At 36.6% G+C, this 23,766-nt stretch overlaps 1 protein-coding gene across 2 annotated transcripts; it reads left to right on the forward strand.

Annotated features, from left to right (window-relative positions):
* Nucleotides 1-1,226: 1,226 nt before the first annotated feature.
* On the forward strand, nucleotides 1,227-23,071 carry LOC135586521 (phosphatidylinositol 3-kinase, root isoform). 2 transcript variants are annotated; one of them, XM_065181908.1, is made up of 19 exons: nucleotides 1,227-1,850; nucleotides 1,928-2,048; nucleotides 3,390-3,486; nucleotides 3,604-3,700; nucleotides 5,493-5,651; nucleotides 5,793-6,002; nucleotides 8,408-8,586; nucleotides 9,095-9,242; nucleotides 9,935-10,030; nucleotides 11,048-11,183; nucleotides 12,486-12,607; nucleotides 14,881-15,075; nucleotides 15,215-15,385; nucleotides 16,443-16,580; nucleotides 17,864-18,018; nucleotides 20,349-20,492; nucleotides 21,873-22,020; nucleotides 22,110-22,296; nucleotides 22,804-23,071. In XM_065181908.1, exons 2-18 carry the CDS (start codon nucleotides 1,946-1,948, stop codon nucleotides 22,245-22,247), a joined length of 2,436 nt encoding a protein of 811 aa, XP_065037980.1. In that variant the 5' UTR covers nucleotides 1,227-1,850; nucleotides 1,928-1,945; the 3' UTR covers nucleotides 22,248-22,296; nucleotides 22,804-23,071. The 2 variants fall into 2 exon arrangements, with proteins under 2 accessions (XP_065037980.1, XP_065037989.1); XM_065181917.1 differs by having other exon boundaries at nucleotides 1,265-1,300.
* Nucleotides 23,072-23,766: the final 695 nt, after the last annotated feature.

The following is a 23,766-nucleotide window of genomic DNA, read 5'->3' on the forward strand; positions in this document are numbered from 1 at the left end:
GGTCATCGTTGTCGGACAGATGAACAATGATATCAGCGTCGACGGCCTCTCTTTTAACTTCGAGATAGTATCATTGGGTTGTGTGGGAATCCACGTCGTAGTTACCGAGAATTTGGAGGGCAACCGAGGGTAAACATCTCAATAATCTGAAGTAGAAGTACGAACGAAGATGAAGTGGTCTCTTACTCTTGCGACCTCGGTGAAAAAGGAGATGGCCATTCATGGGTAGGGAAAGATGCAGAAGACAAAAGGCCCCATGAACAGGGGATTTACAGGTCATGCGGGGTAGTGACGTTAACAGTTGTGTTGGTAGATGCCATTATTCGTCTCTCGGGCAACTCTCAAATGCTCTCTCTACTCCTCCTGCAGCTCGGAGTGGATGAACACACCATGATAGTTGCTTGGGGGGACCTCTTGCTACCATGGTTTGGTGATGGCTACTCTCGGTGGCCACTGTTCCTGCACACACCAGACAAACTCAGGCTCTTAAGATTCCCCCATCTGTTGTCCCACATCAATGACTCACATCATGTCTATCTCCATTTTCTTGGATACAGTGTCTGAGCTGCTCCTTATTTTAATATGTGCGCCGGAAATTGTTTGCTTGCTTTACGAGAATTATTTGACGATACTTTCGTGTGAGAAGAAGACATGAGAGAGCTCATCAGTCGAGCGTAGAGCACTCTTCAATCATTGGCCGCTCACCGACAAGGCCATGCTTAATCGCAGGAGGATGGACTAAATGTGGTTCCAGAACAAGTGAAACTGGTTGGTCGAGCTATCTCATTCATCTTGCACTATAGAATTTATTGGATGCACAGAGATCTGGATTTAATAAAGCCATTACACGAGTGCCTTAATGCGGCACGACACACAACATTATGCAGACACATAAAAGCTAAGATTCGAATTGTTCAGATCTTAATAATTATATTGTTCAAGTAATTTTAGGATTTTTTCAAATCTAGGAATATGATGATAAATAATTAATCTCACAAATTAAAATTATGTCATTAAATTATGTAATATGATCTGTAAATTTCTATCTAAAACTTTAAATTATGTAATATGATCTATAAATTGCGGACCGGATGGGCCTGGGCCGGTTGCAGGAGCCAACCAGGTGAAACCAGTTCGTGTCCGGTTCGAGTCAGGGTCCGACTAAACCAGATCGGTGCGAGCGGGTCGGCTCAACGAGCTCTGTTTCATCGCGCCCTGATCTGCCAATCTCCCCTTATCTCCCGCCCCTCTCCTCTGTCGTCAGCGATCTCCCTTCGTCTGCCGACATCGACCGTCACCTGTAAGTGGTTTCGTGTCCGTTTTCACGGGCCGCCTCCCTCACATCCGACGGGTTCCGATAGATCGCCTGAATGGGAGAAATCTGGAGAAACCCCTTCGATTTCTTTTCCATTGCAATCTTGTCGACCTGTGGTTTCGTGTACGTTTCCGGCTGCGCCTTCCTCATCTCTGACGACTTCCAGTAGATCGCTGTGTTCTGTTAACGGGAGAAATTTTGAGAAATCCCTTCGGTTTCTTTCCCCTAGTTATATTTTGTCCATCTGTAAGTGGGTCCGTGTCCGTTTCCAGCGGGCCGGACAGTGCCGCCTCCCTCATCTCCGACGACTTTCAGTAGATCGCCGCCGCGCTCCGTTTCTTTTCTGTAGTAATCTAGTCCACCTGTAAGCGATTCCTTATCCGTTTCCAGCGGCCCCGACAGTGCCGCCTCCCTCATCTCCGACGACTTCGAGTAGATCGCCGCGGCGGTCCTTTTCTTTTTCCCGTCGGAGAAATCTGGAGAAATCCCTTCGATTTCTTTCCGTTATCTTGTCGACCTTTGCTGAGCCCTGAAGGTAATCTTTAATTTTTGTGTGTTCGTCTGGAATTCGCCTGCTTATCCCATCCCCTTGTTCTTGTTCGATGACAATAGGCCACCTTTCTCTCTAATATGGGTGGAAACGAGTTCCGTTTCTTCCTTTCTTGTGACATAAATCTTCCCGTGACCTTCCGGATTGAGAGACTCGAAGGTTGTCTGCCTAATCCTCCGGCTGGTAAGTCTTCTTCATTTCTGTTTTGTCCTAGGGTTTCATGATTTTGAATGTTTCAATTTTTTTTGTTTGCATAAAATATCTACTGGTAAATAATGCAAATATAGATACATGCCAATATGAAGTTTGATGATATATAATTTTTTTCCAGCAGAGAGTAGAACAGGGATATTATAAAATTAGAATTGATGAAAACAACTTTAGAAAGTAAAAGAAAATATTATCATGCTCATTGGGCCAAGTGGGAACATCGAAAGGACATTCATGAGTCTCCTGTCAATGCAGTGCTGTGCCAAAATATTATTGGCATGTGCTATGTTGACATTTGGAAAGGCTAATTTCTGGCTTTTGACGACCAACATGGTTAGAATGGTAACAAATAATTTGATGCCATCGAAGAACAATACTTGGATTAAGATATTAGATTAAGTAGGACTAATTTTAAACACAGGTGTAACTTAAATAATATGGAGAGAGAATTGAACATAGTTGAAAGCGATAGTCGAGGATCTTTGAATTAGAAACTCTTAGTATGAATTGGTTTTCAAAGAGAAAGGGGAGATCAAGCAGACATCATAATGATAAGACCCTAAAGTCTTATCGTAGGCTCTGATACCAAATGATAAGACCCCAAAGTCTTATCGTAGGCTCTGATACCAAATGATAAGACCCCAAAGTCTTATCATTTGGTATCAGAGCCTACGATAAGACTTTAGGGTCTTATCACATAAATATATTTGAATGAGATGTTTAAAATGTAGACAGTCACTCGGAATATTGTGTAATCATTAAATTGCTTATATCAGAAAAGAAACTTATGTGAAAGCTACTATGTCAATAATTTATGGTCACAGTTTTGTGGATCAGGAATGATATATGTAAAACTGTAGTTGAGATAATGATATTACAATGAAAATCTTGTGGTACTAGGAAAAATAGAATAACAACCGTTTATACATTTTGAAAAATGAGGGTTGCAGCAACCAATAATCAAATAAAAATATTTAATGAGGGTTAAACTAATCCAAATGGGACCTAGAGATTCACTAGTAAGACAAAGTGAACTGATTTATCTAATATGTTGGAGACAGAAGAGTGTAGAAAAGACTTGCTTAAGAGTACTAACAAAGGTCACGTTGATGTCTTGATGATTAAATTATTTAGTGACACTATCCTCAATAGATATCTGTCATGAGAAAGGATTCATGTGTGTATCTCCAAAAGCTTTGTTAATTGTTCTTTCTATTGTCTGGACCATGTAAGTTGAGCAACATTAATTCTTCAGTTTTCTTTCTTGTGATACCATTGTTGGATGTCTCATGTCTATTTTTGCCAATTTTTCAGAAATTGATTCGCCGACTGGGAACAGAAATGCAGAGATTTTCGTGGAGTGCACCTTGCACATTGATGGGGCTCCTTTTGGATTGTCAACAAAAACAAGGTTTTCTTGTCCTTTTACCTTTCAGGCATATGTTATGCATGATTAGTTACTATATATGTTACCTTTTTGATCTCTTAGTCATTGCATGATTTAGGACATTTGTCAGTCTCATGCCAGGTTGGAAGCATCAGGATGTCCATATTGCTGGAATGAGCTTATTACATTGACTGCAAAGTACCGGGACCTGACTTCACGTGCCCAACTTGCTTTTACTGTAAGTTGTTCAGTCCATTTTGCTTTTATAATATATATATATATATATATTGTAACTTGAATTCTGTGAGTTCTTCAGATTTCAGCATTAGAAGCTGTAGATCATTTTTGTGCACTTATGTAAGCATTTATTTACTTGCTTAGTTTTCTGGGTGAACATAAAAGGAAAAGAAAATCATATTATATATAGCATTACTCTGCAAATTTCACTTCCTCCACTTCAAGGAAGACAACCTTTAAATAATGAATTCTTTTATCACCCTTTTTAGTATTTTGTTATTAAAGACCATATTCTATGGAGGTTGATTATTTGATTTGTTAGATTGCTGCTAACACTTTGAGAGGAACTTTCTTGGACAATTTTTCCTTAGATTGGTATGCTAAACAACATCTTGTCATAGTTTGAGCTCTTAATTTTCTTCATCGAAGGATATGCGGCTGCATATATCGCACATGTGCTACGAGGTACCTTCGCCTCTTGCATGCTAAGTCTGCTTTGTCCTGCTTTGGAGCAAAAAGTGTCACAAGTTACATGCATTTGTCTTTATTATTATCCTTTTGAACATCTTTAGTGGTAAAAAAAACAGCCCAATCAAAACTCCTCACCTGAAACATTTTGTGGTGCTCGGCTTTGCCTCGCCTCCGTGGGTGCTTATGTGAGCACCTGCCTCATGACAACACTACTTTGTGCTAATATGCGTTTCACTGTACAATAATTATTTTATGTTATTGACAATCCCAGTAAACTTGTACCATATCAGAAAGACAAAAACTATACTTTGACTTGTAACTATCTTTCTATGAGTTCTGTTTCATGTTGTGACTTGAATAGTAACTGGCTGATGTGACACATATTCAGGGGGCAAGAGGGGGTCGGGATCAGTGATGGCATGCTTTTGGAAGTGTCTTACATTTGCAACTCTTGCTTAAGTGGGGCACTGAGTTGTGGCACACAGCACACAGCACACAGCATACTGCTTGTTGTACTTACAAGATACTTGAGGCGGCTAAATGCTAATATTTTGTATAGAAGCTCACATGACTAATCTCTTATGATTGTCAAAGGGTAATATGATTTAACAAAAGCTGTTTACTTTTAAGGTTGATTCTATTAATCGTGAGTCAATCGTATCAAGAATCTCCACAGGACAGGAGTATGAGAGCCTCTTTTAGTACTTATTGGATTATCACTAGTGTATGTTCATTTTAATTTTTGTTGATAGGTTCCTTTACTTGATATTGTCATTGCTGCTTGTGCACCTCTGTAAAGCCTACCATCGCATTGCATATGGTTGGATATTAAGTAAATTGTACTTTATTCATCATGCGAGGTATCAAAGCAATTAAACCTTGATAAATTTACCTGGATTTCTAAATAACAGCTTTATGACATGCTGTTCCAAGTTTCAAATATATTAAGTTGCCTATATGTGATTTAAAAATTTGACCTTGAATCTGTACCAACACCTCCATAGATGTCCTTAATAAGATGTTACTATAGAAGTTGAATATGAAGAAACTTTTACCAAAATGAGAAAACTACCAGGTTCCCTCTTTTAAATTCAGATATTCTTATTCACTATCTATTTTTCAGTTTCAACAGTTAACTTGTTTTTTACAGCTTTGTTCCTGATTTAGAGAAAGTCACTGGTTTTGGTTTGATGAATCACATGGAATTCTATTTTTTTAGTATTTCTATGATTTTACAATGATTTTTGCCTCATGTATCTTCTTGAGCTCATGATTGGCTTCAGTGTTCTAAAAGCCGAGTTTATGGCTCTCTTTGCTTGTAGGTTTGGGATGTCTCATGTGGTAATGACAATGGTTTAGTTGGTGGAGCAACAGTTTTTCTTTTTAATAGGAAAAAACAGTTGAAAACAGGGAGGCAAAAGCTTCGACTTTGGCCTGGAAAAGAGGCAGATGGAGCAATTCCGACAACTACACCAGGAAAGGTTATTGTCAGGTTTTAGTTGAATTCTTTTCTTCATGTAAATAATGGTCAATGAACCCTAGTTGTCACTTTGTTACACCAAATCGACATTCATGACATTTTCCATATTAATGTATCTATTTAATTGCTTACAAATTGGCAGGTCGCCAAGCATGAGCGTGGTGAGATAGAACGTCTGGAGAGGCTTGTAAACAAGTATGAAAGGGGCCAAATACAACAGATTGATTGGTTGGATCGTCTTACCTTTAAAACTGTTGATAAAATTAAGGAAAGAGAAAGCATTACGAGTGAAAACTCCCACCTTAGCTTGGTTGTAAACTTTTGCAGCTTTGAGCACAGGGTTGTTTTTCAGGTTAGTTCTTAAGAACTCATTGGTTCAGTGGATTTTATTTGTTAGCCAATATCTTAAATTGTTTGCATTATGTAATTTTATCTTGTAGGTTTTTTTACTAATCACAGAAAACATTTTTATTAACATTGTTGTTTGATTGCTGTAATTTTTATCAGAACTTCAGTTTGGTGGCAGAATTGAAGTATCATTTTTTAGTAATTACAAAGTTAACTTTGGAAAAGTTTATCTTTTAGAAATTGATCACTTCTATGAACTTTTTGCAGTTAGTAGCAATTTCACCACTATACAATCTCTCAGAGAATATTCAAGTGATTTAATCAAGATTTCATGTGCATCACATAAAAAAAAGAAAAAAGCATTATTGCTACCTTAAGGCAAGCCTTGGCATCATGATGGTGTTGATCCTTCACAAACTTGGATGACCATAATTCGAGTCATGAAATTGCACAATTTTTTATTTTCCCCTCACCTTGCATTGGTAGGATCTGTACTAGGTCACACCTTTTTTACGATTGTCTTATGTACTAGGCCACTCTTTTTTTTATGTTTTATTGCCATAATATTTTTTCCATTGTATGAATGCAAATTTAGTGCTAGAAGTCTTATTCATCACCAAGTTAGATAATCTAACAAGATTATGGAATTAACTTGTTTTGCATATCAGTCTTTTCCCAAGTGATAAGGAACAGCTTCTTCGGAACAATCAATTCTGATCTGATCAATCCAGTTAATGCGGACCTTGATTAGCCACTTGCGAACCTGATTTGTCACTTTCTAAACTACTGCTGGCAATTGGCCAAGGCCACCAAGCTGAATCAGTTTAAAATTGAACAGAATTGGCTGATCCAGGATAATGATTCAATGGATTCTAGCAAATATGTTTTTGCTAGTTTAAGAAATAGAACAAGAGAGAGCAGATGATGTCGGAGGAAAGGGAAGAGGAAAAGGGGAAACAAATAACCTTTCTTGTTGCTGCCCTTTATATTTCATTGAATTGCCTTTTTCTTCTCTTATTGCTGCAAGAGATAGCAAGAGAGATAGTAATAGATGAGAGGATCTGTGGGTGTCTTTGAATTCACATGAAGACTGGAGTTCATAATTTTGCCTTCATCCTTCTATTTTTATATTTTAGTTTTAACTATTTTAAAATTAGATTTTGTAATAAAATAGTCTTTTGTGTATCCAAACTTTTATTTTCTTCAATATATTTTTTATGTGTTCTTTGTTTTCCCCTTTTATTTGAACTTTTGATTTGTAGATTAATATTTGCTCATTCTGATTCGACTGATCCTAGGCCATTCACCAATCCTGACATTGATCCTGATCCTGTGAACCCTGTTTAGGAGTTTATCTAGTCTTCTCCTACATAGTGTTATGAAGTAACTGTTTTCAGTTTGTTTGTCTTGTTCTGTGTTACTAATGCCATGAAATTGCACAGAATAGATGTTGAGGTTTCTTGTTAGGGTCACTCTTCGAGCTAGCTTTCAGGATATGATATATGAATCCTGGTGACGGGGTCATCAAACATGTTCAGTGGCTTGTCAAAGTTTTGATAGATGAAACATAGAATTATATCCTTTATTAGGGAATAAATGACAAGTTTGGGTATTGCTGCTTTCTGCTCAAGGGCTTGTTGCATGCTTAGCCACGTAGCATGATTTTACTATGCCCTGTCCTTGTTTTAAATACTATTGTCATCTCTTTGTTTAGATTCTTCAAAGCTGTTTGATGAATAAGGTCTTGGTGCTTAGATTCTATAGCTTCTGCATGATGAGCATAGATTTTATGTAATAAGGAATTTTATCTTCCAGCATCAGCAATTGATTCATGAAAAACATGAATTCAGTGTCATAAATGTTGCTGGGGAGGTTGGCAAAATATGATGGCAATAGTGACTGATAGGCCATATGCTCTTTGATCCATTTACAATTGTTTGGGAAGAGCTTACTTGGCACTGCTTAAAGACCTCGTACGTGGTTTAATTTTTCTGTTGTCTTGGAATAGTTCGTATACTTTTGGGTTTCTAGGTGAAGAGTGAATTTCAGTGTTGGTGAACATTTTTACATAAATTTGTTACACAATTGCAAATTAAATCTGTTTATGTTCTTTGGTTCTCTTTCTCAACTTCAATTTGAATTAGTGGAATTTCATCCAATAATTTATATTTAGTTATTTGGTTTGGGCTTAAGGTACTGAACCCCTTAGTAAAGTGGCTTGAGAATTGGTTGTCTATTTTTCTGTTTCTGGTAATGTAGCATATTAGGAATAGAAATGTTCTTGCTATTTAAATTTTCCCTTTATGTTGAAGTTGTCTTGATTTGTTTATGCAATCTGTCAATGATCTATTGACTCAGGAATCATTGTTTTGTGAATTGAGATCACCCATTTATTTGCTTGACTTGCAGGAGTCTGGAGCGAATTTTTTTGCACCATCCCCTGTATCTTCGACAAATGAGCTTGTTACTGTATGGGATCCTGAAGTTGGAAGGACAAATCCTTCAGAGCACAAGCAATTAAAGCTTGCTAGAAGCTTGACTCGTGGGATTATTGATAGGGATCTCAAACCAAGTGTTAACGAAAGGAGGTAATTTTAGACTGCAATTATGGCATTTATCATTTCATGTAGCATTTCTATACCTTCAGTACCTGGCCTTTTTCAATCTGCTTTTCTGAAGTAGTCTATCTGTGATATTGTTCCATACCTGACATTGTTTTCACATTTTTAACACAAGAATTTCATTATGCTTTGTGCTTGAACCTTTAGGCTAATAACAAATAGCCTAAAGGAAACATGGGCTAAAGAATGCACTTTCATGGTTGTGGGGACGATGAGATAGTTTATGTACCTTACACCACAGAAAGTTCCTAGCAGGTTATTTTTATGCCAAATGAATCTTGTACTTCTGTTATGAGGCATTTCCCCCGAGGCTTGAAGGCAGAAAAAATGTGTAGGATGTACTGGCTGTCATCTATTTTTTGTCCAATGAGTATGGATTATGATGATTAACTTTATCCACAAAAGCACTTCTATATGCAAAGGCAATATTATCCCTTTCCTTCTAGCTTACAATGATGTATGATCTGGCATGAAGGTTAATACAGGGAATCCTGAAGTATCCTCCAACACGTGCACTAACTGGTGACGAGAGACAATTATTGTGGAAATTTCGTTTTTCTTTGATGTCAGAGAAGAAGGCCCTCACCAAATTTCTACGCTGTGTTGAATGGAGTGATGTTCAGGTTAGAATCTTGTAGCTCACTCAGATGCTACTTCAATATCATATTGTTGTTTCTTTTTAAATTTGCTGTATTTCCTTGTCTTCTCTGAGTCTTCTGTGAATTAATCTTGCATATGTCCATGAAATGTTGCACTTTGTGCATATGCTGCTGATTAATATCCTTTATCTAATGGTAATTATTTTAGCATGTAATCATTCCCCATTATAGGAGAGTTGGATTAACATTTCAGAGTGAATTTCGGAGTTTTTGGTCTCTGCACATTCATCTGATACTTGGACCTCTAGATTTTTTCTGTCATATGGACTAAATGTGATATTTTCATTGAAAATATGCTGCTTCAGTGCTTTAGATCTGTCATTTGTATTTTTTGTATATATTAGCTTCATATGGTACTTAGATTCTTACAGCTGTTCATCATGTCCATCGAAGTTGGCACATTCCTTGGGAAATGCAAATTTTAGTATTAATAATTTTTTATTTATTTATGTACTTGTGTTATATGACTGTCCAAATGCTTCAGCATTATCTAGGCACATTAAAGAAACAATATTAGTCTTCATGATTGATATTTTGTACTTGTATAATTTCGTCACCAAATGTTCCTGATATATCTCTTTCTGCTATATTACACATTTAGGAGATTCATCATTGGTTTTTTAACTGCCATTTAATTTATGATAAATCTTCCACAGGAAGCAAAACAGGCAATTGATTTGATGGGAAAGTGGGAAACCATTGATGTCACCGATGCATTGGAGCTTTTGTCTCCTGTTTTTGAAAGTGAAGAAGTGAGATTATAGAAAGCTTTTGTTGTTTCTGTATAATGTTTAGCCTAGATACTTGTGTCATTGACTAGTGATATTTGTCCAATTTTCATTGAAAGTTTAATAAACATTATCTGATAATCTGATATGTCTATTGCAGGGTTGGTACTCATTTATAATAGTGTATTCAATAGGCTGGACTTTTAATTCACTTCAATATTATGTTTAATGTTGCAATCTCACTTGACAAACTTGCTAGGCAGGTCCATTCTAGATTTATTTGTCAGTATAACTTATCATCATTTTCTAATGTTGGAGCATCACCGTTAAATTATAAGTTTCTGCATGATAGTTTCTCTCACTTAGGTTTGATGTTCTCCTCTAGGTGCAACACGTAGCATATGTATCTTAAAATCATATCCTACAACATATGGGACGTATATAACCGTAAAGCAATTTCAAACCATGGTATCCCTTGTACTGTTCATGATTAGCCCTTTCATCTTCAATCTACTAATTGTCAGCTAATTTGATTAGAATATTTGATGATTTTAAGATTTCTTTAAGATACTTTTTTTGCTTACCTTAATACATGCCAACATCTCATCGTTATTGTCTAAGAATCTCCCCCATGAATGACTTCAAGAGTGCTTCGTACATTTTAGTTGGCTTCATAATTATTTGATCTTGTTACATGGATGAAACATAATTCTATGATCTACGCCATGTTAACAATATCTTTTAGAGCATATATATGGATTATCTTGAAACCAACTAATGTAATCTAGAACTGACAGCGGTTGCTGCAAATTGACACCACTTCCTGATATTTTTAGTATTAGAGGTGATTTCATATTGATAAGTAGCAGCTATTCACAATTTCACATCTGATCCTGATGGATGAGAAGTTGACACATGATCAATTACCTATTACATAAATATTTTGACTAGTTATCATGAACAACTGCACGTGATTCATTTTCTGATATGATACTTCAGTTATCAATTACAAATTCCTCTTGTTCAATGTGTTCTAAACAGGTTCGTGCATATGCTGTGAGTGTTCTTGAGAGGGCTGATGATGAGGAACTCAAATGTTATTTACTTCAGCTAGTGCAAGCTCTTCGTTTTGAGAGATCGGATAAGTCTCGCTTGTCACATTTTCTTGTGCAACGCTGTATGTTATTTTAACCCATTACAAATTCAAGTGCCATTAGTACCAAGAACAGTTGCAAGACTGCTTTTTACATTTTTGGTTGTGGATATTTAACTATGTAAGCATATTGTATATTTTGTACTTAAAATTATACTTTCCCTTGCATTTCAGGTCATCAGGATAAGTAGTCTGAGATTTGGTAGATTTTTGTTTGTGAAAATATAAAACTTAGAGAACGAAAAGGTAATTGAGGCATGTAATAGTTAAGAGAGGAAATCACTTAACTATGAAATGACAAATTGACCCTACTAAAGGATTTTGGGAATTGGGATTACCATAACGGGTAACAAGATGGAGATGTCAACTGTCTATTCAATGTCACTTAGCACAGTTAGAAGGTGAAGTAATTTAAACCAGAGAACTTCTTTTCACTTGTATTGGTACGTTACGATTGGTATTTACCAGTCCTGGCATGAACCAGTACATGGTCCCAACCCATTTCAGGATGTCTTGTCCGGGTCATATATAAAAGAAAAAAATAGTTCTCACACTAATCTTCCTAATCGCTAACCTGAACATGTGATCTCCCTGCCGCTGCCTACCTCCCTGCTTTCCACCACACATCACCGACCAGGTATGCTCCTCTTCTCCTCCTCCTCTTCCTCTTCCCCCACTGCCATAGCATCTTCCTTCCTCATTCTCCTCCTTCATCTTCCCATCTTCTTCCTTCCTCTTCCTCCATCGCCTTCTCCTCCTCCTTCCTCCTCTTCCTCCATCACTTCCTCTTCATTCTTCCTCTTCCTTTTCCTCTTCTTCTTTCGCCTTTTTCCTCCTTCACCACCACCTCTTACTTTCTCTTCTCCTTTTTGTTGTTCCTCTTTGAGTCTTCAGTACATGTGTACCAGTCGATACTCCGACCGGTAGAGTACCCCACTATGGGATTACAATCCTTGATCCTAGGTACCTGTTTTCTCAATTAAGATCAACTTATTGTTGCCTTCTTTGCTCGTTCCTCTGCTGAGTGATTGTTGACATTCCTTCATGCTGCTCTTCTACTGATAAATGAATATTCATTCACTTCAAGGATCTTTGATGATTTGGTCTTAGTGTCTTTCATTGGGTATTGAACATTTTTCATTTTTATTATTATGAGATAATGTTTATCTATTAACGTTTCTTTTATTGGGTATTGGACGTTTTTCATTGTTATCATTGAGATGATGATTATCTATGAACATATTTTTATTTCCTAACATTTGTATAGGCTTTCCTTTATTTTATCTATTTAACTTTTTTGTGCTGTTTCTTCCCCAACTTTTACAGCTTTATCAAATATCGAGATAGCTAGCTTCCTTCGTTGGTATGTAGCAGTCGAGCTTCATGATCCTGCTTATGCAAAGCGTTACTATTGTACTTACGACATGCTGGAAGATAGTATGATGAGAGTATAATTTTAACTTTCTTTGCAATGCCTTTCTTTTCTGTTATTTCTCAAATTATTTTGTTAATGATGTAATGCAAATTTTAGAACATAATAGCAAGCCACATGTCATGCACATGGATGTTCCTTCAAAGGACTACTTTGGAGTTACTTTTTGGAGATGATTAATGGCTTTATACCATCTCTTATCATTACCCAAATTATCATAGGGCTATGGACATGACATTTTTTCTGGCCATTTCGGTCAATGTCTTTAGTTGTCACTGCGCCTATACTCTATCCCTACTAGACTACATCAGCATATGATGCCATAGTTGTCACTCTACCTAGAATCTTCCAAGGCTGGTCAATTGGCACCCTGCCTAGTAGCATACTCGTATATCATCCAAGGCCACCATTTTTATTGGGTTATTATCTACATGATCGTGGTCTCAAGTCAGGTATGATGTCATATCTGTCATGAAACATATGTGGAACCTCATGATAGATATGAACTTTTTTGATTACTTGGTCCAATAGAAAAGTCTTCATATTACGAACATGGTGATATATGTATAGATGTTGTAGCCATCATGTTTCACTTGCCAACATGAGGGATTCTTGTGATACAATGAGCCTTAGCTTAAACATAAAAAATTATAGGGAGACTGGCACCTGTGTGCCATATCAAAGATCCACTAAAATTGGAAAAATATAACTCCACTGAAAATTGCTACTATGCATTAATGTACTATAATTTAGTCATCAGATCAAATAACTAAAAAACAACATCGAATGTCTTTTAACCTATTAGAGGCAACAACTCAAGTCTACAGAAATACCTAGCACTTTTTGTAATTTGTTAACCTTCAAAGACTTGAACAGTTTAGGAGAGGGACCAACCTAACCCGCTATCTCTTATTTTCTCGCCTTCACCAAATATCTCCATCTCCAGCAACTTCATGCTTGTCACCTCTTTAACGTTCACGATGTTTGCATGGCCACTGCCCCCTTCTCCTTCAACACTGCTCAATGACAGTCTCTACTTTTTCCCTGCTCTTTCACCTTGTCGCTTTTCTCAAAATGGCCTCTCTCTTGTTCCATTTTATCCTATCTGACCATCCATTTGAGGCATTTTTGCCTCCACTGCTCAATGACAGTCTCTACTTTTTCCCTGCTCTTTCACCTTGTCGCTTTTCTCAAAATGGCCTCTCTCTTGTTCCATTTTATCCTATCTGACCATCCATTTGAGGCATTTTTGCCTCCACTGTGCCCCCTAGAAGATCGAGATGAAAGCCTCTCATTAAAATGCTTGGACAATTGTCCCTTTGCATAATGTAGGGACTTCTGGCTTGGTCACTTCAGATTCATCAGCAAATCATGAGGGATGTTCCATACCACATCGTGATGTACAAGTTGGTTTCGCTCTTTTTCTGTCGTATCACTGTCTAGTGAACAGCTTAGGTGCATATCTGTTGAAAGTTAGTCAATTTTTTTGATAGAATTTTCCTTTTCAATGTATCTATGAACCAACTAATGACATGTCATTTTCTTAAGAATTCCATCCATTGTGTTTATTTTTCTATTTAATGCTAAAAAATCATCCTAATTAATATTCAAGAGACTTTAATTTATGTTCATTAATAATACAATGATAATTATTAAATATGCAACTTATAATTAATGTTCAAAACTCTAGTTTATTTGTCTATATTGTAGATTTGAAACTCCCAAATAGTTGGTACTTTATGGTTTTGTTGTTGTACATTTGAAACCGATGTTTAAATATTGTGTGAACGTTAAATATTTGAGATAACTTTACAGAAAGCCACATGGTCATTTCAATGTTGCTTAACATGCATCATTGTTATAGTTGGTAATTAAAATGTAAAATAAGAAAAGCAACTGGAGCCTATTGCACTTGGTTGCTCTTCTTTAATAAAAGATTTTGACAAGAGTCCAACACTGTGTTTGATAAACTGACATGAAGCATGGGCATGAAAATACAGGTAACTCTGCATGACAGACCCATACAAACTTTTATTGGCTGTTCATTGCCTTGATGACAAATACTTCAAATGGATCTGAATTAGTACTGATTGCAAATTTAAAGGAAATACGACTCCCTAAACCCCACATTGGTTGGAGTCTCATGCATTACACTGCCTTTTTTTTGTCTTGAAAATTCAAAAAAGAACAGATTCAATTTATTCAACAAATATGGTCAGATTTGGTTTTTTACATTAAGTGTTCTTTCTTAAGCTTTTAAAATCTCAAAATTTCTTTTTTAATAAACAGTTGGAAGCTGGTGTAAATCAAGATGAAGATGGATTTAAGTTATGGCAAAGTTTGGTCCGTCAGACAGAATTGACAGCTCAGTTGTGTTCAATTATGAGGGATGTAAGAAATGTACGTGGTGGAACACAAAAGAAAATAGAAAAATTAAGGCAGCTTCTTTCTGGACTCCTTAGTGAGCTTACCTATTTTGATGAGGTAGCTGTTTTTGCTTCAAGGTTTACTCTTTTGCTAATTAGAGTTGGTTGTGAACCTGTGATATATTTTTCTCTTGTTTATTGCTCTGTTTCCTCTATTGACAAATTTAGTGTTCTCTATTGTTGTTGATGTGTTTCAGCCTATTCGATCACCACTGGCTCCTGGTATCCTCATAACTGGTATTGTGCCAACAGAATCATCCATTTTCAAAAGTGCACTGCATCCTTTGCGTCTTACATTTAGGACAGCCAGTGGTGGAACTTGTAAAGTGATCTTTAAAAAGGGAGATGATCTCCGCCAAGATCAGTTGGTAGGTTGCTTTTTTTTTGTATTTCTAAAAAGGAGAATTTTGTACCTTTCAGCCTCATGCCTTGATTTTTTAAGGGTTATCATTCTTGTCCCTGGCAACAACTCTCTGTTGGATAAGATTCAAATTTCCTTATTTTCCAATGCTCTGGCAAACACAAGAAAATAACTGCACATATTCATATACTCTTGTGTGTGTGTGCATGCCCTTTTTTTGCATGGTTATGATGTTGATCTCTGGAATGTTATATCTATAGGTTATCTGTTCTTTCATATGGTCTCTCTGATGTTCCCTTATAAATGTGAAACTAGTTTTTATTTTTTGGCAGTAAATCATCTAGATAAACATTTCTATGGTTTCTGTATTTGTTACCAAGCATGCTAAAACCATAGTTCAAAATTTTCTTTTGCCAGATAAACCGACATCAAATTGTCTTAAGTTAGAATTCCCATAGAAGTCAATCTTTTGGCTTCTCTCTATCCTCTCTGACTTCTGAATTGGAATTGGTACTTTGCCTTCTGGTTCATCCTGTTATTTTTGGATGTTAACAAGGTTTTTCTTTTATCTTTTAAGTGGTCACATTTTTACCTTGGATGCAATTTTTTTTTTCACGGCTATTAAAACCAGTCATTCAAGTGAGCCTTTTTAATTAAAGCTACAATAATTTTCTGATGTTGTAAACCAAAACTAAACTTGTTCTTCTGACTCTCTTTTTGGGATTTATATTTTTCTACAGCCATGTGTGTTTAATTTTTTCTTTCCCTACATGCTTCCTACCTGTTAAGGGAGGGCCTGCGTTGGGGCTAAACTTAGTCCAAAACACATTGGCAAACTTTGTCCAGAACAGTTGACATTTAGAAGAGTACATTACATTGAATGCTTTCTATTAGGAGCTCCCAGCTACATGGTTTTACAAAGTTGTTATTTTTTGTTCATTTGCTTTCCTTTTTCTTGTGTTACTTTGACTTTGAAATCCGTAAATTAATATTGGTAGTCATGATGCTGGTCGAGGGGAACCTGTTACGTGCTGTATGAATTTGATTTGGTCGCACTGGTGCAGGTTATTCAAATGGTTTCTCTCATGGATCGGTTGCTTAAGTTGGAAAATCTTGACTTACATTTGACCCCCTACAAAGTTCTTGCTACTGGGCAAGATGAAGGAATGTTAGAATTTATTCCATCCAGCTCCCTTGCACAGGTAACTTGAAGTTCTTGCAATGCGTAGACAACTGCCTATGGAAGCTTGTATTTTTATGAAATGCAATGCTTTTGCCAATGAAGTTTCTTGTTGTGGTTGGTTATTCTTTTCTTGGAACATATAGTTGGTGAAGGTTCTACAACATAATATTATTTTCTTGTGTGACAATATTTTCAGTCCTCTCCAACAGTCTAGATGGCTGCTACTTCGTTTCAACCATTTGCTGCCTTACCACACGGTAAATGGCAGGTGATTGGAGGGGCAAGGCAATGATGAAGAGGAGATATAAACCACATATTAGACAGTATGCTTATGTTAATGTGGACCATATCTATGTGGAGCCATCTATTCCACTTATGTGGTAATTACATATATGGAGATTAAATCAACTTTATGTGTAAGCTAATCCTTTCATATGACTGCATATGTAGATTTGGCCCCTTTGACTGCATTTTGGAAAATTAGATTATTTGCAAAGTAGGTGTTCATGTATCTCAACAATCTGTTCTAGGCTATTATCCTTTGTCATCCAATTAACACCTTAGAATAATGGGAGTTCTCCTGTGTATATATCTGTCCTTTATCTGTGGTCAGATACTAATCTAGAGCTGATACTAGTAAACCAGATTTCTTACCTGGGCAATTAATTTTAGTTTTTGACGTTTAGTCAAGGTAAGATATTGCCGAAGGTTAAAAGGTATGTATCCATTTTTAAGCTGTCAATACCAATATATGTCCAAAAGTAGGCAACTTTCCTCTTCCCACAGATTAAAGCCATCTAACCTGACACTCTTACTATGAAAATGTTTCACAAACAAAAATAATTTACATTTGAAGAGCAGAAATGGCCCAAGAAGGTTGCTACATTGCACAAGAGAAGATCTTGTCATCAAAGTGAAATTTTTTTACTATAATGCCAAAGCATTTTAGTATATATGAGTTTGTCTGAAGTTCTCTGGCTCTTACCATGGTAAAATGAAGATGGTTCTTTATGGTGTTTTGGTGTTCGACAAACTTTAGATTCTTATAATGTGTGATAAAATTTAATGGTGTCATTGCATCATAGAGTACTTAATGTAGTAGTACATGGGTATGGTCCAAATAAGTATCATGTTCTACAATTTTGTTGTTTTATTTTGGAGTGATGGGTTCAATAAGCATATTCATCTGTTCCAATTGTACCAATTTTATATTCATTTTAAGTCTTTGACAATTTTTTTAATTTCGAATTTAGTATATTTGTATAATTAGTTTCACACACTGACTGGGTAATGGTATATTAGATTTTGTCAGAACACCGTAGTATTGTGAGCTATCTACAGCGGTTTCACCCTGATGAAGATGGACCATTTGGCATAACAGCTCAATGCCTTGAAACATTTATAAAAAGTTGTGCAGGCTACTCAGTTATCACATATATACTGGGTATAGGTGACAGGTGAGGTTGCTTCTCTTTTTTTGTCATGTCCTTTCTTGTGAAAACATCATATCTGATTGTGTTTTATGCAATTTTTTTTATTTAGAGTGACATTTCCGTTTCTAAACATGACCAGTATAATCAATGGATTATTTAGGACAATGCCAAGTGACATTTCCATTTCCGTTTTTATTTAGAGTAATATAGGGGGTACCAGTATAATCAATGGATTATTTAGGACAATGCCATTTGATGCTGCTAGTATGGCATCAGTATATCATTTGGTCACTTCTCGTTATTTTTTTCTGACCAAGGAGTTTTCTTGGATGATTATTGTTGACTTTTACAGGCCTTTTGAAATTTTTGCATGCAGACAACATAAATAAAAAAATTGTGTAGCAAAGTTGATGATATTGAGATGGATTCAATGTTACTAGGAAAATAGAATAAATGTTATGTCCATGACCAACTAGTGGCAGTTCTGATCGAGGACAGAAAATGAGGGCAACTGTTTATGTGTCCTAGACCTTGTCCAAAGTTATAAATGAACTAATTCGGTATGGTGGGTCAACTTATACAAGTGATGAGAGGAGTGGTAGAGGAAGCGGTATGAAGACTTCATGCGAAATCAAAATTAGGAATTTGAGAACTTTGACTAGTGACTTGCTCTTAGTAGAGCTCAATTGTGAGTCAATATTCCGGTAATTAATTCCATATACTTGTGTTATATGCTTGTTGCTGTCATTGTATATATCAAGGTATGCAATACCGTATCATACCGGTGTTTTGAGGTTGGCTCGGTACGGTACCGTGTACCGAGCAGTATGCCAGGGCGTACCGAGCGATACACCTAATTTAGGTGTAAAACCCTCCGAAAATCATGGCATGCAATTTCGAATGGTATCGCTTGGTACGAGCGGTACGTACCAGTCCGATGGTATACCGATACGCGGACTGCTAACATGCTACAGTGCTGTAGTGTTATACTGTAGCAGTGCTACAGTAGAGAGAAAGGAATATTTAAAATTAGGTGTACTGCTTGGTACACCCTAGTGTACCGCTCGGTACATGGTACCGTACCGTACCAAGCCAACCTCGAAACACCGGTATGGTACGGTATTACATACATTGCCAAAAATACCTAAAAAAAAAAGTTAGGATGGAGTTTTTAAGTTAGAAATAAATATAGTAATAGCATAAGTTTAGCAAAATCAATGTAAATTAGGGAAGAATAGTATCACATATTTTTTTCGGGCTTTGAAGAATATCTTGTGCAAGGTTCGTATTTCAGTCCATTATGGATTGTCCTTATGTAAACATACCTGTTGATTAGAAAGTTCTTCCTCTTAATCTTCCCAAATTAGCCTCGATTCAATTCACAAATCGTTGTTTTGTAGAGTTTAGGAGAGGTGAGAAAAAAGAATTTGAGATAGTTTAAGAGAGTATGAGAATGTAATGGAGTGAAATATGTGAGAAGAAGGGTTTAAATACTATGAGAAAGGGCTCCAACGGTCAATTTGACCGTTGGAGCACTGTATCATTGTTACCGAGCAGTTTTAAATATTTCTTCCTTTTACTGTAGCACTGTAGCACTGCTACAGTATATCACTGTTGCATGTTCCGTCCGGTAGCGAGTGGTCCGTGTATCGGTATGACGTCGGACAGGTATGTACCGTCCGTACCGGGTGGTACTATTCGAAATTACATACCTTAGTATATATGACCATCTGACTTAAGGATAATAATTACAGACATTCTAATATCCATTTCATATTTCATTAGCTTCCAGTAATAAAATCCTTCTTTCTGTCTCACGGTCAAAGACATTACGGGAATACAATACTTCCTCTGGTGCCTTTTCCAAGCAAAACATCTCTTGAGCCGGTTAGCTCTCTTTGCGGTTCTTGGCTTCTCGCATTAAGCATGAGTTTCTAGGTGCCCTTTAGAGGGGAAGAAATCCTCCCAACTCTCGTGAACTTGGATTTCCTGCTCAGTTTTCGCATAGTTGTCCGATAACCATTTCATGTTCCATTAGCTTGGGTGCAAAAAGAGTAGTAAAAATTCACTTAGTGTAATGAAACAATTCCTGGTGGAATAACTGTATGCTGTGTTGTCTTAGTTTTCCGTTCTAGAAGTCTCTGTTTATAACTTTTCTCTCTTGGAAGAGTGCTTTTCCATGTTTGGAAGAGTCTTGTCTATTTGCTCGGTGATTATAACTTTTTGAACTGTATTTAAATTCTTATGCTGACACTGGTATCATTTTTCATCAAATTGTTGAATATATTTTAAACAATATGGCAATTTCAATTTTCTGAGATATAATGAAACCAAAGTGTTAATCATGGCTGTAGACATCTGGATAACCTCCTCCTTAGAGATGATGGTCGTCTATTTCATGTGGATTTTGCCTTTATATTGGGTCGAGATCCCAAGCCATTTCCACCGCCTATGAAGCTTTGCAAAGAAATGGTCGAGGCCATGGGTGGAGCAGAAAGGTATACTGATTCATTGTTTATAACTTGTCACCTTTATGTAGTAGTACATATGCTTTATAGAGTTGATGATAAAAATGCAGATTCTTCTTAATGCATATAATTTGTCGTGGTATTGCACTGTCATGGACCTCCTTGCTTATGCTGCTGAAACCAAAATTCTTGATTGCCACAAATATATGGAATAAATTTGTTTTGTGCATTTTCATTCTGAGAAACTCTGCCATGTGCATGCATATGCCTGAGCACAAATCTTGCTTGGACCAGAACATATTGTAAAGCATCATTTAATTCATGACATGGTCATTCAAATTGCTCTCAACTGTTTTATATGTTATGGCAGTTTGCTGCAGTACTATAAGTGGTTTGATTGATTTTGACATTGCTGAGATCATGTGGATTACTAACAACTACTTTCTCTTAGTCATGGAATGCGATTTCACCTGGACTGGTATGAAACGGGCAGTATATACCAGTCGGGGTATGAACCAGTAGGCCCCCATATTGGTGGTCCTGTTTGACCCATTAAAAAGAGAAAAAAAACCATTAAACAACTACAGGTTTAGAGCTAACTTTCATGAGCCCTCTTCGCTGTAAATTGCCTATCACTACCCATTGCCACAGATTTCGAGAACACTCTCTCCTCTTCTCCTCGTCCTCTTCCTCCTCTTCTTCCTTTTTCTTCTTCTTTGTTCCTCCTTCTTCCTCCGTCACCATCTATTCTTTCCTCTACTCCGCCCTCTTTGAACCTTTGGTACATACCGGTGTACGTATCGGTTTGGCCATGGACCAATAATGTGGTTGGTACGAGACAGCAGTCCTTGCTCTTAGTAGTGTACAATGGATGAGTATCAAAAAAGCATGATTCATGTATCTCTAGATAATGTTTTCTTGCTCTTATCTAGTGTATTTTTTTGTCTGAAAGTATTAGACTGAAGATTATGAGCAAAATATTTGATGGAATAGATAAGAAAACTGATGGCCCTTAGCACATGTAATTAATGATTATCATGATAAAATAAGATATTGTGGCTTTTACAAGTTCACCAGTATTTCATCTTTTAATGATCAAATATATGACACATCATATAGTCACAAATGGATGTGCTTCTGCTATATGTAGGATTATGCATTGGCAAAACATAAACCCAGCATTAAAAGGTGTAACTCCCGTGTGCTTTGCATCATTCTGCATGTTATATTAATGCACTGTCATGTTATGAAATGTCATATTGATCAATGCATGAAACTACATGCTAAAAGTTTGCTCAAGTTATATCCTAATTGTTACAAATTTTTTTGTTGGATCAGCATCTTCATCTAGTTTGTTACAATTTAGAAGCTAATATGCACATCATGATTTAGTTCATTCCTTCATTGCAGCCAATATTATACAAGGTTCAAATCTTATTGTTGTGAAGCATACAACATTTTACGAAAGTCCAGCAACCTTATATTGAATCTCTTTCACCTAATGGCTGGTTCTAACATCCCTGACATAGCTTCTGATCCTGAAAAGGGGATTCTCAAGGTACTCCAATCCTGTTTCATTGTTTTAATATGAGATCCAAGTCTGATAGATGTTATATACATTCATTAAATGGTCATGCTTGTGATTAGCTTCAAGAGAAGTTTCGATTGGATCTGGACGACGAGGACGCCATCCATTTTTTCCAGGATCTCATAACTGACAGTGTTAGTGCATTGTTTCCTCAAATGGTTGAGACCATTCATCGTTGGGCTCAATATTGGCGGTGACTGAAGTTATCGATGGGCCACTAACATTCTGTGGGCATGCAGAAACAGAGTTAAGTCATCGTGTACCTGTCTTGTGCTCTCATTTTCATCTTGTTATTGTGAATACCTGATGCACATTTTTCCTTCTAGTTCCGTAATAAATTTCATGCTACTTTCTGTTGGTTGCAGATGTTTTTATTTTTTTTTGTGAATATCACAATTATATCCTTGTACCATTTTTTACCTAGTTCTAATTTGTGTTCTAGTAGATAATTTTGTTGGACGAGTCTATGCTTTAGGTATAACCAGTCAATGGTTCTTTCTTCTGGTAGAAATCTTCCTCTTGGGATCCTTGTGGAAAGCAAATGAATCCTCCCTCCCTTGCAGAAAGAAAAAAGAAAGGGAATCATCTTTTGCTGGCCGTGTCGCATGTCTACTATCTTATGATTTTGTTGTTTGGTTGTCAGTAATTACCATCTCATTTCAGCATTTCAATAACATTATGTCGGTGCTTAGCGCATTGTTAATCATCCATTTAGCACTTTGGACCTGAAAGTTTTTGTTGATCTTTTGCCAGGTCGGTTTCTGGAGACACCTGCAATGAGGCTTTTTTTTGTGGTCAGAACAACTTGCTGCCGCAACTCAGATTGTAAATTAACTATATGCTTGTTGGTATTTTTATTATCCGGGAAGATTGTGGTGTAAATATATACTTGACCAATCATGTTCCGATCTGAAATATCTTGTCAGAACAAACTTTGGGATGAAGCTAAGCCCAGCATAGTCATGCGCTGCCAAAATAGTGATACAGAGTTATCTATGTGTTCACCGTTACACATTGGTCTCCTGCTATGCTTCTTTTTGTTTGTGCAATTTTATTATCAATTAATATACTGAAATGTTGAAGGTTTCAGCCGACATAATTAGCTGGTAAAGATTTTTATAATTTATCGTAAGGCTATGAGTTCGAATTTAATCTTTGTTATTTACTTTTTGTATAAAAAAAATTTGATGGTAATCAGTTAATGACTGTTATCAATTTTGTGATAACGTTATGCTGTTGTCATAACGTGATGTGAGCATTAGAACATCATGCCAATGATTAATCCATGCAAACAAGAATATTACGTGATTTGAACAGTTTCTTACACTGTTAATAAATTAGTACAATCAAGCGTTAATATCTGGTTGAAGTTGATCTCAACATAATCGGCAAGCAAGCTGGTAACATTAAATTTGTAATGCAAGAAGGATTGTAATAGAAATTTAAAGGAAAGAGGCAGGCCACCGCAAGTCCTGAGATGGGGACGTATTTCTAATTGTGCTAGGGATTAATTTACCAAACCTTTTGAGAAAAAAGAAAGATATTTGCTCTGCTCTTACACACCCCCCTTGTTATGGCGAATCCTCAAAGTCTTCACATGTCTACTTCGAATTCCACTGGGACTTTTTGGGGGCATTTTCTCCCTTGTTGATGCTGTTCAAAGTATTTTTCTATATTGATCATCTTCCAGAAGGTTGGACGGTTTCAGTATTTATT

The sequence above is a fragment of the Musa acuminata genome, chromosome BXJ1-1, assembly GCF_036884655.1.
Source record: "Musa acuminata AAA Group cultivar baxijiao chromosome BXJ1-1, Cavendish_Baxijiao_AAA, whole genome shotgun sequence".
NCBI classification, from domain to species: domain Eukaryota; kingdom Viridiplantae; phylum Streptophyta; class Magnoliopsida; order Zingiberales; family Musaceae; genus Musa; species Musa acuminata.

Excerpts from the sequence above, each read along its gene's own strand:
- LOC135586521 (XM_065181908.1), top strand. The coding sequence starts at position 1,946 with ATGGGTGGAAACGAGTTCCGTTTCTTCCTTTCTTGTGACATAAATCTT. Across the intron at positions 3,701-5,492 it reads GTGCCCAACTTGCTTTTACT|GTTTGGGATGTCTCATGTGG; the intron begins GTAAGTTGTTCA and ends CTTTGCTTGTAG. Across the intron at positions 8,587-9,094 it reads CCAAGTGTTAACGAAAGGAG|GTTAATACAGGGAATCCTGA; the intron begins GTAATTTTAGAC and ends TCTGGCATGAAG.